General features: G+C 53.1%; 1 protein-coding gene across 2 annotated transcripts in view; it reads left to right on the plus strand.

Moving 5' to 3' along the window:
• ADAM19 (ADAM metallopeptidase domain 19) overlaps nt 1-14,271 on the plus strand; it is a 79,832-nt gene extending 65,561 nt beyond the window's left edge. For both annotated transcript variants that reach the window (XM_037044809.1, XM_037044808.1), the window contains 11 exons: nt 100-189; nt 1,158-1,353; nt 2,609-2,717; nt 4,017-4,221; nt 4,896-4,973; nt 5,076-5,184; nt 6,004-6,148; nt 6,995-7,079; nt 7,383-7,607; nt 10,024-10,176; nt 10,913-14,271. In XM_037044809.1, the coding sequence (XP_036900704.1) occupies nt 100-189; nt 1,158-1,353; nt 2,609-2,717; nt 4,017-4,221; nt 4,896-4,973; nt 5,076-5,184; nt 6,004-6,148; nt 6,995-7,079; nt 7,383-7,607; nt 10,024-10,176; nt 10,913-10,966 (1,449 nt within the window). In that variant the 3' untranslated portion in view covers nt 10,967-14,271. The remainder of the gene's footprint in view (nt 1-99; nt 190-1,157; nt 1,354-2,608; nt 2,718-4,016; nt 4,222-4,895; nt 4,974-5,075; nt 5,185-6,003; nt 6,149-6,994; nt 7,080-7,382; nt 7,608-10,023; nt 10,177-10,912) is intronic.
• Nucleotides 14,272-14,384: the final 113 nt, after the last annotated feature.

Genomic DNA, 14,384 nt, shown 5'->3' on the forward strand with positions numbered 1-14,384 from the left:
GGGGAGGTACGGGAGGCCAGTGCAGCCCTGAGCCCGCCCAGACTCCTGTCTCAGGTCCCGCTGCCCCAGAGGCTCACGCCCCCTCCCGTTGCCCCCCAGGAATGTGAAAATCCCTGCTGCAATGCCTCTGACTGCACCCTGAGAGAAGGCGCTGAGTGTGCCCACGGCGCCTGCTGCCACCGGTGCAAGGTGAGTGGCCCTCCCCCCCGACCTAGGGTTCTGACCTGGGTTCTGACCTGACAGCCCAATGCCCTGCCGTGGCCGTGATGGACCCGGTGCAGCCTCTGTCTTGGGGAAGAGGGGGCCTCAAAATTTCAGAAACATGGAGCCGGGACCCCAATGAACACATAATGAGCAGGGGTATGCATGTAGATGTTCAGGACAACATGTATGTGCAGGTAATTTGCATGTATATGTGTGGATGGGTCTGAATATTTGAATATGTGAGTTTATAATATGTGTGTGTATGTATCTCTGTGTACATATTTTTTAAAAGATTTTATTTATTTATCTTTAGAGGGGAAGGGAAGAAGAGAGGGAGTGAAGTATTAATGTATGGTTGCCTCTCGTGTGTCCCCTACTGGGAACTGGCCTGCAACCCAGGCATGTGCCCTGACTGGGAATCCAACCGCGATCCCTTAGTTCACAGTCCCACACTCAGTCTACTGAGCTATACCAGCCAGGAATCTCTGTACATATTAGTGGACCTGGTTCTTTTGGTGTTTACTCACCATGAGACTTTGGGTATATTAACCTATGCTGTCTCAGGTTTTATAATCTATAAAAGAGAGATAATTTTATTGCATAAAACTGTCATGAAAACTAAATGGAGTAATATTTGTACTGGGCATTCACACGGGAGCTCCGTACGAGTAGGCATTATTACTGAAGCGCTTAGTCAGGTGTAGATTGTCGCATAAATTTTATTTCTTACCTACTTCTTGTGAAGAGGAAGTGAGTTAGCATTTGTGAAAACACCTGGACAACTCAGGTCACTATTCAGAGGAGGAGGTCAGCGCCTGTTTGAACGAGTGAGCTCATGTGAAATGGTAGCAGTGGGACATTATGCTCCGCCAGAGTGAGGCTCCCGAGCCCTTTGCCGGGAGGGGCGAGGGCAGGCAAAACATTGACGCTTTTGCCTCTTCTCCTTGGCTCAGCTGCTGGCCCCTGGCACACTGTGCCGCCAGCAGGCCCGGCAGTGCGACCTCCCGGAGTTCTGCACGGGCAAGTCTGCCCATTGTCCCACCAACTTCTACCAGATGGACGGCACCCCCTGCGAGGGCGGCCAGGCCTACTGCTACAATGGCATGTGCCTCACCTACCAGAAGCAGTGCCAGCAGCTGTGGGGGCCTGGTAAGTGAGCTGCGGGGAGCAGCCCTCCTCCTGTCCCCACCTCTGCTGGGCGTCGAGTCTTGGCTCTCAAACAGCGTCTCCAGATCCTACCCTTGGGTCAGGGCAGACTTCCAGGGGCAGGCAGTGGACTGGGTTCCCCCCAGTTCCTCCATGCTTTATGTTCACAGAGCAGGGAAATGGATGAGAACAATCCAAACGTGAAGTAGGCAGAGGTTGGAGACAGAAAAGGAAATGTAAACAGCCCTCGCCTGTAAGATGTTTACCCTCATTCGTGTTCAGCGAAATCGAATTATGACTACTGTAAGCCAGGGTTTTTTACATATCAGATTGGCAAGGACGGAAGAGTGAACGTGATGATGTAATAGTGGTAACAGTACTGTGGCAACACAAGAAGAACAGTCATGATACAGCAGTGTGGAGAGTGTGGGGGACCAGAGGCAGCCCCTCTGGAGAGCAATTTGGAGACACAGAAATTTCCAGCACACTGATCATGGGGCCCGTCCATTCTACTACTTAGGAACGTACCTTCCACTCTGCTTGAACATACAGGTGATGACAAATTTATGAGGGTAGTTGCTGCAGTGCTGTTGGTTACTAGGCACATCGCCATAGGGACAGATGACATTCATTCTGGTACAGCCGTGCGGTGGAACGTGATGCAGCTGAATAAAAGGAGGCAGCTCTGAACGTTCTGAGTAAAATCATCTCCCACAATGAGTTCAGTGAACAGTGCAAGGTGCAGAACAGTGAATAGACTGCACTGTCATTCTTTATTAGAGAAATTATCTCTAAAAGATGCAAAAGAATTCTATGTAGAAGATATGTAGGCATCTACAGAAGAGACATTGTTCATTGCAATCGCTTTTCCAGGATGTGGAGAAGTAAAAACTGAAATGGCTAGTTAGAACAATTCCCAAGACCTACTTTATTTCCTTAAAATTTTGCATATGTATTTACCTATTTTTAAAAATTCTGGAAAAGGACAAGGCTTTTTTTATTAGAGAGAAGGCTTAACATACAACCCCACAGATATAAAACCTCAATAATAAAGTATAAAGAACTGATGTAAAACCTTTTTCTATGAGTAGGAATAGGACAGGTTAATAGGGGGTCCAGGAAGAAAAGGCGGAATATTCTCTCCCAAAAAGCTTTCCCAACCTTGACCCTTTCCCAAGAACTGGCTTTGCCCTTTGAGGGGCTTCTGACTTCTACTCAAGCTGCCTAGTGTACTGATAAATGTTTCTTGCCCACTCAGGAGCCCGGCCTGCCCCTGATCTCTGCTTCGAGAAGGTGAATGTGGCCGGGGACACCTTTGGAAACTGTGGGAAGGACATGAATGGGGAACACAAGAAATGCAACTTGAGGTAATGACTGTAAGGCGGACCCTGTGAGAAGAGCGGGTCACAAAGCAATTCCTGCTCTGTTCTCCTCCCTTCCACCCAGCCCAGCAGCTTGGCCAGCCCCAGAGCTGGGCCTTTAAATAAATTGATCAGAGTCAGTCACCTCGCCCAGGCCCATTGCTGGACAATGCCCCATTCAGCCCTAAGGAAGCCTGGCGGAGGGTGTGGAGGGCAGCGCTTTCTAGAAAGCTGGTCAGACTTCCTTTGGGACCTTTTCACAGTAGGGCAGGGAGCCAGCCTTCTTGGGTCACTTCTGGAGGGTGCTAATTACACCCTCATCTGAATAGCCCCATCGTTCTTGAACTCATTCATTCATTCATTCATTTTATCCAACCAGCCACCCATCCATCTATTCATCCATCTGCTCACCTATCCCCTACCTATTGAGGGTTTACCGTGTGCCAGATACGGTGCTGAGTACATGGCACTTTGAATTAACAGTGCAGGGGGATACTGGACATGTGGAGAGAGCCACCCAGCCCGATCTTAGTGGGTGGAGGTGGTTTCCCAAAGGAACTTATGCTTGAGCTGGGAGCTGAACAAACTCTCCAGCCAAATCAGGTGGGTTGAGTGCTGGTACATGGGAGAGGGTCCCTGGCAGAGAGGTGAGGAGTGGAAAACTGGTGGTCAGAGAACTGATAACAATGTGATACAAAGTCTAATGTTGGGGCGCAGTGTAGAGGGAGCTGCTCAGAAGTGAGACCAGATAGTGAAGCAGGGACCACATCATAAAAAATCCTCAACACCTGGCTGAGAGAGTTTGGACTCGACTTGAGAGCAGTTTGGAAATTAGATTCCAATGGGGCAAAACTGGGGGCCGAGGTCAGTTTCTTGGTGTCCGGGTAAGAGAGGATGATGGTGTGAATTGGAGTCCATGTATAAGAGGGAGGATTGACAGAGCCTGAAAACCACTTGAACCCAAGAGTAAGGGGGAATGGGGAGTCTTGAGTGGCACCAGGCTTCTGGTTGTAGCACCTGCGTGCACGGGATACAAGGACCGTAGAGGGACAGGTTGCTCCATTCGGGCCACTGTCCTTGCAGTGAAGAGAACTCCCTGAGTCCGGCTCTTGGCCTGGATCTGCAGAGACAAGGCTCCTGTTTCCTTCCCTTGGTCTAGGTCCACCTGGTGGGTTCCTAGAGCACGTGCATTGCCCCTTTGCCCCTCCCCCAGGCTTGGAAGCCTGCTGTCCTGGTCAAGAAAAGCTAAGCTCTTCTATGCCCCAGCTGTTCCGCAGCCTCTGATCTCCTTCTCTCTCGGGCCAGAGATGCCAAATGTGGGAAGATCCAGTGTCAGAGTGCGGAGGCCCGGCCGCTGGAATCCAACGCAGTGTCCATTGATACCACCATCGTCATGAACGGGAGGCAGATCCGATGTCGGGGCACGCACGTCTACCGAAGTCCCCGGGAAGAGGGTGACATTCTGGACCCAGGCCTAGTGATGACTGGAACCAAGTGTGGCCACAACCATGTGAGTCCCTTCCTACCACTTCCCTCAGGGGCTGGGCTGTGACCGAGAAGGCGGTGACTGAGAAGCGTGACAGTGACTGAGAAGCGAGGGCAGTGACCGAGAAGTGTGAGCGCTGAGGGGGATGCCCAGGCTCAAAGCCCAGCCGGCCCAACACCTCTGCACCTGGATGGGCTGGCCGCTATCAAGGTCACTTTTGTCCTCGTCATTAATTTTCGTGTGAAGTAAGCGGTGGACTAGAATAGCAATTAGAGAAGCCTGAAAAAAATAGCGGTACTCGTCTCCAAGTTAACTATGAGAATGAAGTTCTTAAAAAAACAACAACAAATGGAACACTTGGTAGGTGGCACTTGGCACAGAGTAGACCGCTGTCACCATCACCATTTCTAAGTTTCATGGTTTCTAAAACTTGGTTTAGTACATAATATACAATTAAGTAACTGACATATAACTGACATACAATAATGTAGGATGTAATAACACATTTGTTATCAAATATGATTTCACAATATAGTGTGTGTTGTTTTCTCACTAGTCACAAAGGTGATAGAGGAATTTAGTTAACTGCTGTCCAGTCCTTGGCTTTTCTGGTTTTCGAACATTCACTGCAGGAGTCTGAAGTGGGCTGCCTTTCTGAGCCAGGTCGAGCTGACGGTTCGGTTTCCCTCTCACTGCAGATTTGCTTCGAGGGACAGTGCAGGAACACTTCCTTCTTTGAAATGGCAGGCTGCGGGAAGAAGTGCAATGGCCACGGGGTACGCCTGCCCAGGGGCCTGGGGCTGGGCACCTGGGGTCCCGCCTTGGGGGAGGCCGGAGCTCTCCAGGGTGCTGACGCCTCTTCCCGGCCCTCCCTCCAGGTCTGCAACAACAACCAGAACTGCCACTGCTTCCCGGGCTGGGCCCCACCCTTCTGCAACACGCCCGGCCAGGGGGGCAGCGTCGACAGTGGGCCCATGCCCCCCCAGGGTGAGTGCCTGGCCTGCTCCGGGCCTCTGCCCACCTTTGTGAGGAAGGGTGGGTGCCACGGGGGCAGGTGGCCTGTTGCAGAGGGATAATGAATTAGCTCCATTATCCAGATTTTGCAGACGCGGGAACAAAAGAAAGAGAAGCCAAATGGGAGGAGCAGCTGCATCTGGCAGCCTCGTGTGGGGCTCAGCTCAGTGGCTCTTCCTCTGTCGTTTCCACTGAGTAGAGTGAATCCTCTGAGAGAGAGTAAGACAGACTGTAGGTTATTGAATGATCTCAACCTATTGAGGGTGGCGTTGAGTGGCAACCAGTCCTCCTCAGCCACTTAAAAGTAGTCATGAACCTGGAGCACATTAGAATGGTTTAGATTCCCTTTCAGGGGTGTCCAAACTTTTTTTGGTGTCTCTGGGCTGCACCGGAAGCAGAAGAGTTGTCTTGGGCCACACATTCAATGCATTGCAACATATAATCGCAAAAACATCTCATGGTGTTTTCAAGTAAATTTGTGATTTTGTGTTCGGCCACATTCACAGCCATCCTGGGCTGCGCGCGGCCCGCAGGCTGAACACCCCTGCTAGATGGACGAAGCTTAAAATTGTGAACCACTCAGAAAAACATTTTTCCACTGGGCATCTCGAGGATTTTAGCCTTTTGGTTTCCAAGCCTTTCAAAAATTATCTTCATTATAATTTTTTAAGTTAAAATAAGTAACACACATTGAATGCAAATCAGTATCTGAAGAAGAATCAGAATATGTTGTTCGAAACCCACTGCTGTGGCGCCAACAGCTTCTCAGTCTCTGGCTTCTGCTTCTGGAAGGTGTGGGCCCCGTGCTAGCCGGAGTGTTCTCGGCCATCTTCGTGCTGGTGGTCCTGGTGCTGATGTACCACTGCTGCAAGCAGAACAGCAAACTGAGCCAACTCAAGCCCTTCACCCTTCCCTCCAAGCTGAGGCAACAGTTCAGGTACAATGGAGTGCCGTGACGGACTTGGGGTCTGTTGCGGATCACAGAGTTTCCTGTGCGCGGTGCCAGCTGACACAGCTGGTGATATGGTGGTGGGCCTCCTTCAGGGAAGGCGGACGCAGGGTGCACGCTCCTCCTCCCCTCACCACGTCCAAGGTCATGGCAGACAGTGCTCATTGACCTTACTGGGAGTGTCCTCTGCTGAGCCTGGGCTCCGCATCAGAGTCCTTCTCAGCAGAATGCCCCCACCCAAGTCAAGTTGAAGAAATCTATTTTCTACCCTTTATCTAATTGATTTGCTCCCTATGAAAAGAGCTGGAAACTGAGGCAACAGAGAGAAAGAGTAGCCCAAGACACTCCCCGGGGGTAGCTGGACATCAGCTCAAGATAAAGACTACGTTTTTTGTTTTTGTTTTTTTAAGCTATTCATTCCTTGGGATGGGGGAGGTGTCTAGTCTCTGAGTCCGTGTTAAATTGTACCCGTGCTGGAAGGGATTTTAAAGCCCGGGTCCTTGTGACTCGATGCCTAAGGGGAACCATTAGTTGGTGGCTGATGACATCCACTGTCTCCTTGGGGGAGAAAAGTCTTAAAAGGGTGACGAGAAGGTGCCAAGGAAAACCCTGCTTCATATAAAGCCAGCTCTTTTCCCTGGGAGTCCTCCATTGGCCACACATGTCTCCACACTTAGGAAGCTGGGGTCCAGGGGGACCGATCCCACTTCCTCCGGAGCAGATTGGGGGGAAGATCCAGCTGTTTACTAGCCATGACTGAGTCAGAGTCTGGTCCAGGGACTGACTCTCAATGATCACCCCTCTTCCCATCTTCTCCCCATTCCTTGCTATTAGCTGTCCCTTCAGGGTGTCGCAGAACAGTGGAACTGGCCATGCCAACCCAACGTTCAAGTTGCAGACCCCCCAGGGCAAGCGAAAGGTAAGGGCTTTGTACCTTGAATTTTGCTACTTTTCCTTCATCCTCAGGACCCTACTGGATTTTCCTCACAGCCTCTGTGGCCCATGAGATCGATAATAAAAGCCACTTCCTTGGCATCAGAGACATCCAGTTGGTTCTGACATCCCCTGATGACTGTAAAGGTTCTGACCTCTGGGGTCCCCAGGATTTAGCAAGTCACCCTGCTCTCCCTCGGCCGCTGGTCATCTCACAGGGGTGCTCCTAAGTTCTTAAGTGCATTGAGGGTTCCTTTGTCTTAAGACATTTCTTGTCTTACACATACAGGTGGCCAATACCCCTGAAACCCCACGGAAGCCCCCCCAGCCTCCTCCCCGGCCCCCTCCGGACTATCTGCAGGTCGGGACCCCTCCTATGCCATTGACAGCACACCTCATCAGGGCTCCTAGGAACCCTCCAGGCGCCGGGCCCCAAGTAGAGAGGAAGGAGTCATCCAGGAGGCCACCCCCAAGCCGGCCAATGCCCCCTCCACCAAATTGCATCCTCTCCCAGGTAAGCGAATCCTCAGCAACCCTAGACTGGCGGCGTTCATTGCTTTGAAGGCTGCCAATGAAGGGGGTGTGGTGACCAAGGCTGTGAAGATGGAACTCGTCGAGTCTGAGCTAACTGCCATTTCTGCCTGCTGGTAGCTACAGGGTGAGAGCAACGGCTATGGGAAGATACCCTCCCCAGGCAGTCCCTGAATGATGGAGGACTCCCTCCCTGGTTGGCCAAGTTTGTGACAAGCCACCACCCACCTTCCACCCCAAATCAGCTGCTTTCTGCTCCCCCTCGTCTTGTTCTCTTCTCTAGGCCTTTGCAAATGCTGTTTTTGCTGCCCGGTGCACTTTCCTCCTTCCAGACACCCAGCTCCCCATCATGGGCAGATCTCCTCTTAGATGCCTTGTCCCCTGCGAAGCCTTCTCTGACCCCCAAAGCCTGGGTCTGGTGGCCTCACACTTCTCTCATCTTAGGAACTACCCCCTACCATGTACCTATCGGGGTCTCCCACTGGCCAGGATGTCTGACAAGGGAGGTCCCGTGCAGCCTGGCTCATTGTGGGGCAGGTCAGGGGCAGGGTGCTCTGGGAGGCTGCATGGGCTCTGGTGGCTGCAGCCGTAGCTTCTGGCAGAACGCCCGCAGCACACGCACAGATGTTTCCAGGGCGGTGGCTGGACCTGCTGCCTTCCCGAGTCAAACTGTGTATTTTGGGTGTGACTCCACCGGGGAGCAGGGGATTTGCTTATTTTCCTCCCGGGACTGCTTTTCTTGGGCACCGTCCAGAGGGCTCCACGGGAGCCCAGCCTGTCTCTGAACCTAACGACTGTGGCGTTGGCAGCAGGTCTTGGAGGGCCTCTGGGACATGGGCAGTGTCACAGTTTGGCAGAGCTGAGAGCATCAATCAGGTTTGGTTTGCTGATAAGGTGAAGCCTCTGCTTTCCTGTTTTCCCATCTGGGGCAGGGGTGGGCTGGGAAAAGCAGTGCAGAAGGGGAGGGGAGAGGCTGACAGAGAAGGGGAGAGGGAGGGAGCAAGGGGAAGGAGCCAGAAGATGAGAGGGCATTAGTCTGCTCAGGCGGCCTCAGCAAACACCACCGAGGGGCTCAAACAACAGACATTTATTTTCTCACAGTCTGGAAGCTGGACGTCCCACACCAGGGGTCAGTAGATGTGGCTTCGTCCAAAGCCTTTCTCCTTGGCCTCTCCTCTGTCCTCACACGGTCCTTCCTGTGTGCGCCTGCCCCGGGTCTCCCTGCGCGTCCGCATTTCCGCTTCTAAGGACACTGCTCAGACTGGATCAGGGCTTCCTTTTAACTTAATCACCTTTTTAAAAGCCGAGTCTCCCAAAGACTGTCCCATTCTGTGGCACTGGGGGTTGGGGCTACAACATATGAACCTTAGGGGGCCCGTGGCAGAGGGGGAGGGGAGAAAGGGATAAGAGGGGAGAAAGCAATGCGTAGAGACAGCGGCTGTGAAGGGGGAACAGAACGTGGGCGGAGAGACTAGGGAGCAGTCGGTTCAGACCGTTGCTCTTAAACAGCCCATACCAGAGGCTCGTTGAATGAGGATGATGTCACCCTAGGGCACCGGGCAGTAGATCGGTTGTGGGTGGCCAGGCGTGGGGGTGTTATAATCTTAAACAAGGTGGTCAGGGAAGGCCTTCGTGAGAAGGTGATGAAGTGTCAGGGTGATACAAATGCCCAGGGGAAAGAACTCCTTCCACCGTGTGCCCCACAGCAAACCAGTCCTTTTTCAGTCTTACTTTTATTTGTGCAGGTAATACACATACATGGTCTCCCTGGAAAAATTTCGTGTTCGTCTGGGCGAGCCCCCTCCCCACTCACACCCCGTCACCAACCTCTGTTACTCGTTCGGTCTTTGGCGCTTCCCAACTTTCTGGTTGCAGTTACACTGTGGGCAGGAGGCAAGGGCCACTGGTGATGGTGTGTTTTATGTGAACTGTCCTCTGTAGCTTGTGCCTCAGCCTCATGACAGTGTCCCCTTCCCACATCAGCACACATCAACTTCTTCGTTCTTTCTGAGCTCAGCATCCTGTGTGACTGTGTAAATTCGATAATATGTCTAACGGAGGAAGTTATGGTACCTATTCGCTGTCACAAACAGTGCTGCAAGGAACGTCCTTGTCATTTTACTTTTGTGTACCTGTGCAGGTAGTTCTTCAATATGGCTGTGGAACTGTTAGGTCAGGGGATGATTCTTTCTAATTTTAATAGACACTTCCAGCTTGCTCTCCAAAAGGCATTTTCCTGAGCATTAAAACACGTAGGCACACAACTTCTTTTTAAACAGGACCCTAGAGTGTAGTGTATCCCCTTTCTCACCTGATGTTGGCCTGTAATTATATTGGGAACATTTTCTTTTGAACAGGCCCCTCCGGGCTTTGAGTGAGGCTTGTGGCTTTCTCCCCAGGATTTCTCCAGGCCCCGGCCGCCCCAGAAGGCTCTCCCAGCTAACCCAGTGCCAGGTCGCAAGAACCTGCCCCGGCCAGGTGGCACCTCCGTACTGCTGCCCACTGCCACTGTCCCCCAGCACTCCCGGCCTCTGGGAGCGTCTGCCCCGAAGGTGAGTCTGCGGAAGCCCTGGAGGTAAAAGCTAAAGCCAGAGGGCTCCAGGGGACAAGAATGTGGTTGAGAAAACCTTGGAGTTCGTGCGGCTTGTTGTAGGGCTGAACCTCCAGAACAAAGGCCAAGGACAAAAGCTGAGTGTTTCTTGGTATCTGTATGACTCTCCCTTAAGTGGGCCTAGGGGACTTTTGTTCGTGTGAAAAGTGATGCTTAGAAATCTGAGCCATGATAACTTCACACCTGGATCTGCAACTGACTGGCTGGGTGGCCCTGAGCAAGGCACCCTCCTGAGTCTGTTTCCTTTCCTGCAGAGAGGCAATGAGAAGCGTGGAGCTAGCCTCCCCAGGTTGCTGTGAAGGTCAAGGCAGTTAATTTACATAAACTGCCAGCCCATGGTAGGATATGCACAAATGACTGCTCTTAGGACCTCTTCCTGGGCTGATGAGGTCTCCAGCTGCCGTCCCAGGAGTTAGGCAGAGGGGAGCTAAGGAAGCTGGCTGACTCCCTGTGTTTCCGGGGGGCCCTGGGAGATCTGGGCACTGAGCTGCGGCTTCGGGGGAGAGGCAGGGGGATGGCTTGTCAGTCAGCTTGGGGTGGGGGCACCACCATGTGGGGTTGATGTCGCTGGCCAGTTGTCACCCTTCTGACCTGTCAAAACCCAGAGGATGGCTCCCCATGATCCCCTGACTGGCAGATAGCTGATGTCTGTCTCCCTCCCCTCTTTCTCTCCACAGTTTCCTGACAACAGATCACACAGGGCTGGGGGGATGGCTAGCTCCAGAATCTAGACCTGCCAAGGGGCTGCTCCCTTTCCTTGAGGACTCTGAACACCATGATCTGGAAGAAGCCTGTCTGGCGCCTCTGAGCCCTCCCCCGGCCCTCCCTACTCCCCGGAACCACGGCATCTCTGAAAATCTCCTTCTCGACTCAGCGCCTCCCCAGTCTCCTCAGAGGCCCAGAGGGACCACTATCCAATAGCATCCAAGCGTTGTTTTGTGCAATATACAGGCCTGGGGGTGGGGGAGGGGCGTGCTGATGCAGGAGCAGATGAATGGCCACTTCTCCTCCAGCCTCCCTTCACCTGGCCCCTCACCTCAGAGGTGTCCATGGCCCGCTGTCTGAGCCAAGAAGCCTAGCTGGGAAAAGTCCCCTTCAGCCCTTCAGGTCAGGACTTAGCTCGGAGAAGCCATCCCTCCTTGTCCTGTGGTGGGGGGTGAGCAGGAGAGCTCTCCGTCGCTTCTGCCTTCCTCGAAGGTCCCGAGCGAGACAGAGGCACATACCTAGCCTCTGTAGCGCTGAGATTTCAAGGGGTCACACCAGCCACGGCTGTGTCCCTGCCCAGGGCTTGGCTGGGGTCACAGCTTTTGGCTCTGCGGCCATGTGAACAAATCCAGCCCCCTCCTCACTGCCCCCCAACCCCCACACCCCCATATTTACACGGGTCACTCCGACTCAGACAGGTACTATTGTAGGCAGTGTAGACAGCAGGGGGAGCACCAGGCCTCCTCTGAGCCTAATGCCAAAGGTTTCGACTCTTGACTCTCAATGATCCTTGGTTGCCCTCGTTTTCTCTTCTGCACTTTCCACGTAACCTGCGCTTTTGATTTTTCCTTTCCCACTTGGACCCACCCCGTGTGCGGTGCTGCGGAGAGCTGACCCTTGGCAGCCCTGACTTCCTGGGGACCTGGTGCTTGGGACCTACGTGCCAGGGTCCCGCCTCCAGGGCTGGCTCCACTGGTTATTTTTCAATGTGTTTTGTGACCTCGGCAGGGTGAAGGTCTCCCCGCTACTCCCCAGCCTAAATGTAGGTAAGGTCCCCAGGAACAGCAGCAGGTGCAGTGACCTAGGGAGCAGACATCCTAGGAACCCCCGCCTGTCCCTGGGTCTGGCCACTGAGCAGAGAGCACACCCGTCTCCACAGGCCCCCGGAGAGTCCGCAGTCGGCCATCTTGAAGGAATAGAGTCTGAGCTGGGGTCAGCTTGGGGTTTGTGTTCTACTTTCCTGTGTTCTCTCTGGTCATTGCTCTTACCTGCCCTCGCACACAGAGAGCTGGGAGCAGCCTGGGCGGGGGGGCGCCCCAGAGCAGGGCAGGAGGGCTGTGTGGTGCTCTGCTAAATCAGATGACTTGTCTCTGGAATGTTCTCTGGCACCATCCCCCGCCCCCAGAAAGGTGCTGTGCGGCTCTTGAAAACCTCGGTGAGAGGAAGAGACTTGAGCTTCCACTCTCCACCCCCGACCCCTCTGCCGGTCCTCGGCACGCCACAGGTGCTCAGTCGTGGGTTTGTGGACAAAGTGGGAGGTTTGGGGTCTGCACCCGGGGACACGCAGGAGCCAGCTTTAGGAAGATCTCAGGAAAACGGGGTTCTCTTCCCTCAGGGAGTCATGATGTTCACGCCCCTGTCTCCCTGACATGGGCCCTGGTTGCCCCCCACGGCCAATCTCGACCTTCTTTGCTGTCGACTGAGTCAGGGGACAACCTGCCATTGAAGTGTGCTACTGCGACCATCCCAGGCCTCAATGCTGGGTCCCAGAAAAGCGAAGGTGAAAACGACCCCCACCACCCCCCAAAAATCATCACCCTTAAAGGCACCCCCATGGCTCACGGACATTCCTGTGGCTGGTCTGGCTTTCCTCCCTCCGGTCAGGAGACAGGCTCGGGAGGGAAAATGCCAGAGCCACTGTGGCCGCTGGAGCCTTGTGAACCTGAAGTCCACTCTCCTTGGAACCATAACCCAAAGAGAGTTGGGTTGTTGCTCTCTTGTTTCATTTCTATTTTCTGTTATTTTGATACCACCTCCATCCCATCAAACCGTACTGTGAACTGGAAGATGGTTGACATGTTAAAATTTGGGAGACTTGGAACCGCCAGTTCTATGTAAGGCTTCCCTCCTGGCTCTGTTCAGGGAGCCGGGCATCGCCATTCTGGCAGGCCAAGATGGCTGCCCAGGAGTGAGACCGGCCGTGAGGGGCCCCTTTTCCCTCCTGTGCCCATGGGCTGCTCTGAGGTGACAAGGATAAATCTGGACCTAAGAAAGGAGGGACTTTATTTGAAAGGGATATTGCAGTAGGGACCATGCTTGGGCAAGCTGCTGTGAGGTCTGCTCGCATCCCAAAGCTCAGAAAGAAGAGGCCTTTGCTTTTCTAGGGGGCAGTGGGGGAGTGAACTTGGCCAGAAGTATAGTCAGGGATCGTCTCCATGCCTGGCCTTTGGGGGCAAGGGCTGGGTGTCAGCTCAGGCTGATGGTGCGTCCAGGCTCACGTCAGAGGGCAAGGAGAGGTGCTTTCTGGAGGCTTGGTGGGCTGAGTTAACCTCCTGTGTGCAGATGGAGATGCACACAAATCTTTCTAAAAGCTAATTTAGTCTTCTGCCAGCTTTACAGCCCCGGAAATGTTTTTCTTAAGAGCCTGGGAGCCATCTCTGAAATGTAAACCTTGGGGCACCTTGAGGGAGACAGCGCCTGGCTCCCAGTCAGAACTGCCTGCTTGCCCTGGGTTCTTGTAGCCTTGTTTACTTCTCCCTCTAAAAGAAAAGCCCCTTTCTGCCCCAGCTCGAGACGTCTGCAGATCTCCTGGGACTGCAGTGGCCCCTCCGTCTTAATCGCAGTTGTCCCTCGCCACCTCTTGCAATAATCCTTTTGAATAAAGCCCCCCCTTACCTCTGTCCTAATGTATTTGGCCGAGGGGGTGGAAGACTTCCATATTTAAATTGGGGAACCAGTTCTAAAGTCAGTGATTGTGTGAAATGCGCCTGTAACAGCTCTGCTGGACACCAAGAAAGCCACAGGGTGGGGAGGACTCCAACTGGAAAGGTGCTAAGGGGTTCTGCAGAATCCAAGCCGAGCGCCCCCAAAGTTACCCTCCCCCACACACTCTCACACCATCCACTGTGTGTGCGTGTAAGTGTCTGGGATCCAGGGCAATGTGAATTTTCTTTTACTTGGGAGACTATTCATGGAAAACAGACCCCCTTCTCTCTTGTCCACCTATTAATTGTTTACAATATTTCTACATCTATGCAAAATACTTGAATGGGCCATGGTGCCTTTTTTCCTTGTTTGTATTTAATTAAAATAAATGGACATTTGAAATGTTGTCTGGTGGCAGCTCTTTTGTTTGTGAGTTTTGATGTCCTCCTGCTCAGCCTGCCTGGAGATCTGTCACACGATGCTCCTCAGAAGGAGGGTGCCACGAAGCATTCCAGCATT

Source organism: Sturnira hondurensis, unplaced genomic scaffold (assembly GCF_014824575.4).
Source record: "Sturnira hondurensis isolate 20B ecotype Veracruz unplaced genomic scaffold, ASM1482457v3 Scaffold0004152, whole genome shotgun sequence".
Lineage (NCBI taxonomy): Eukaryota > Metazoa > Chordata > Mammalia > Chiroptera > Phyllostomidae > Sturnira > Sturnira hondurensis.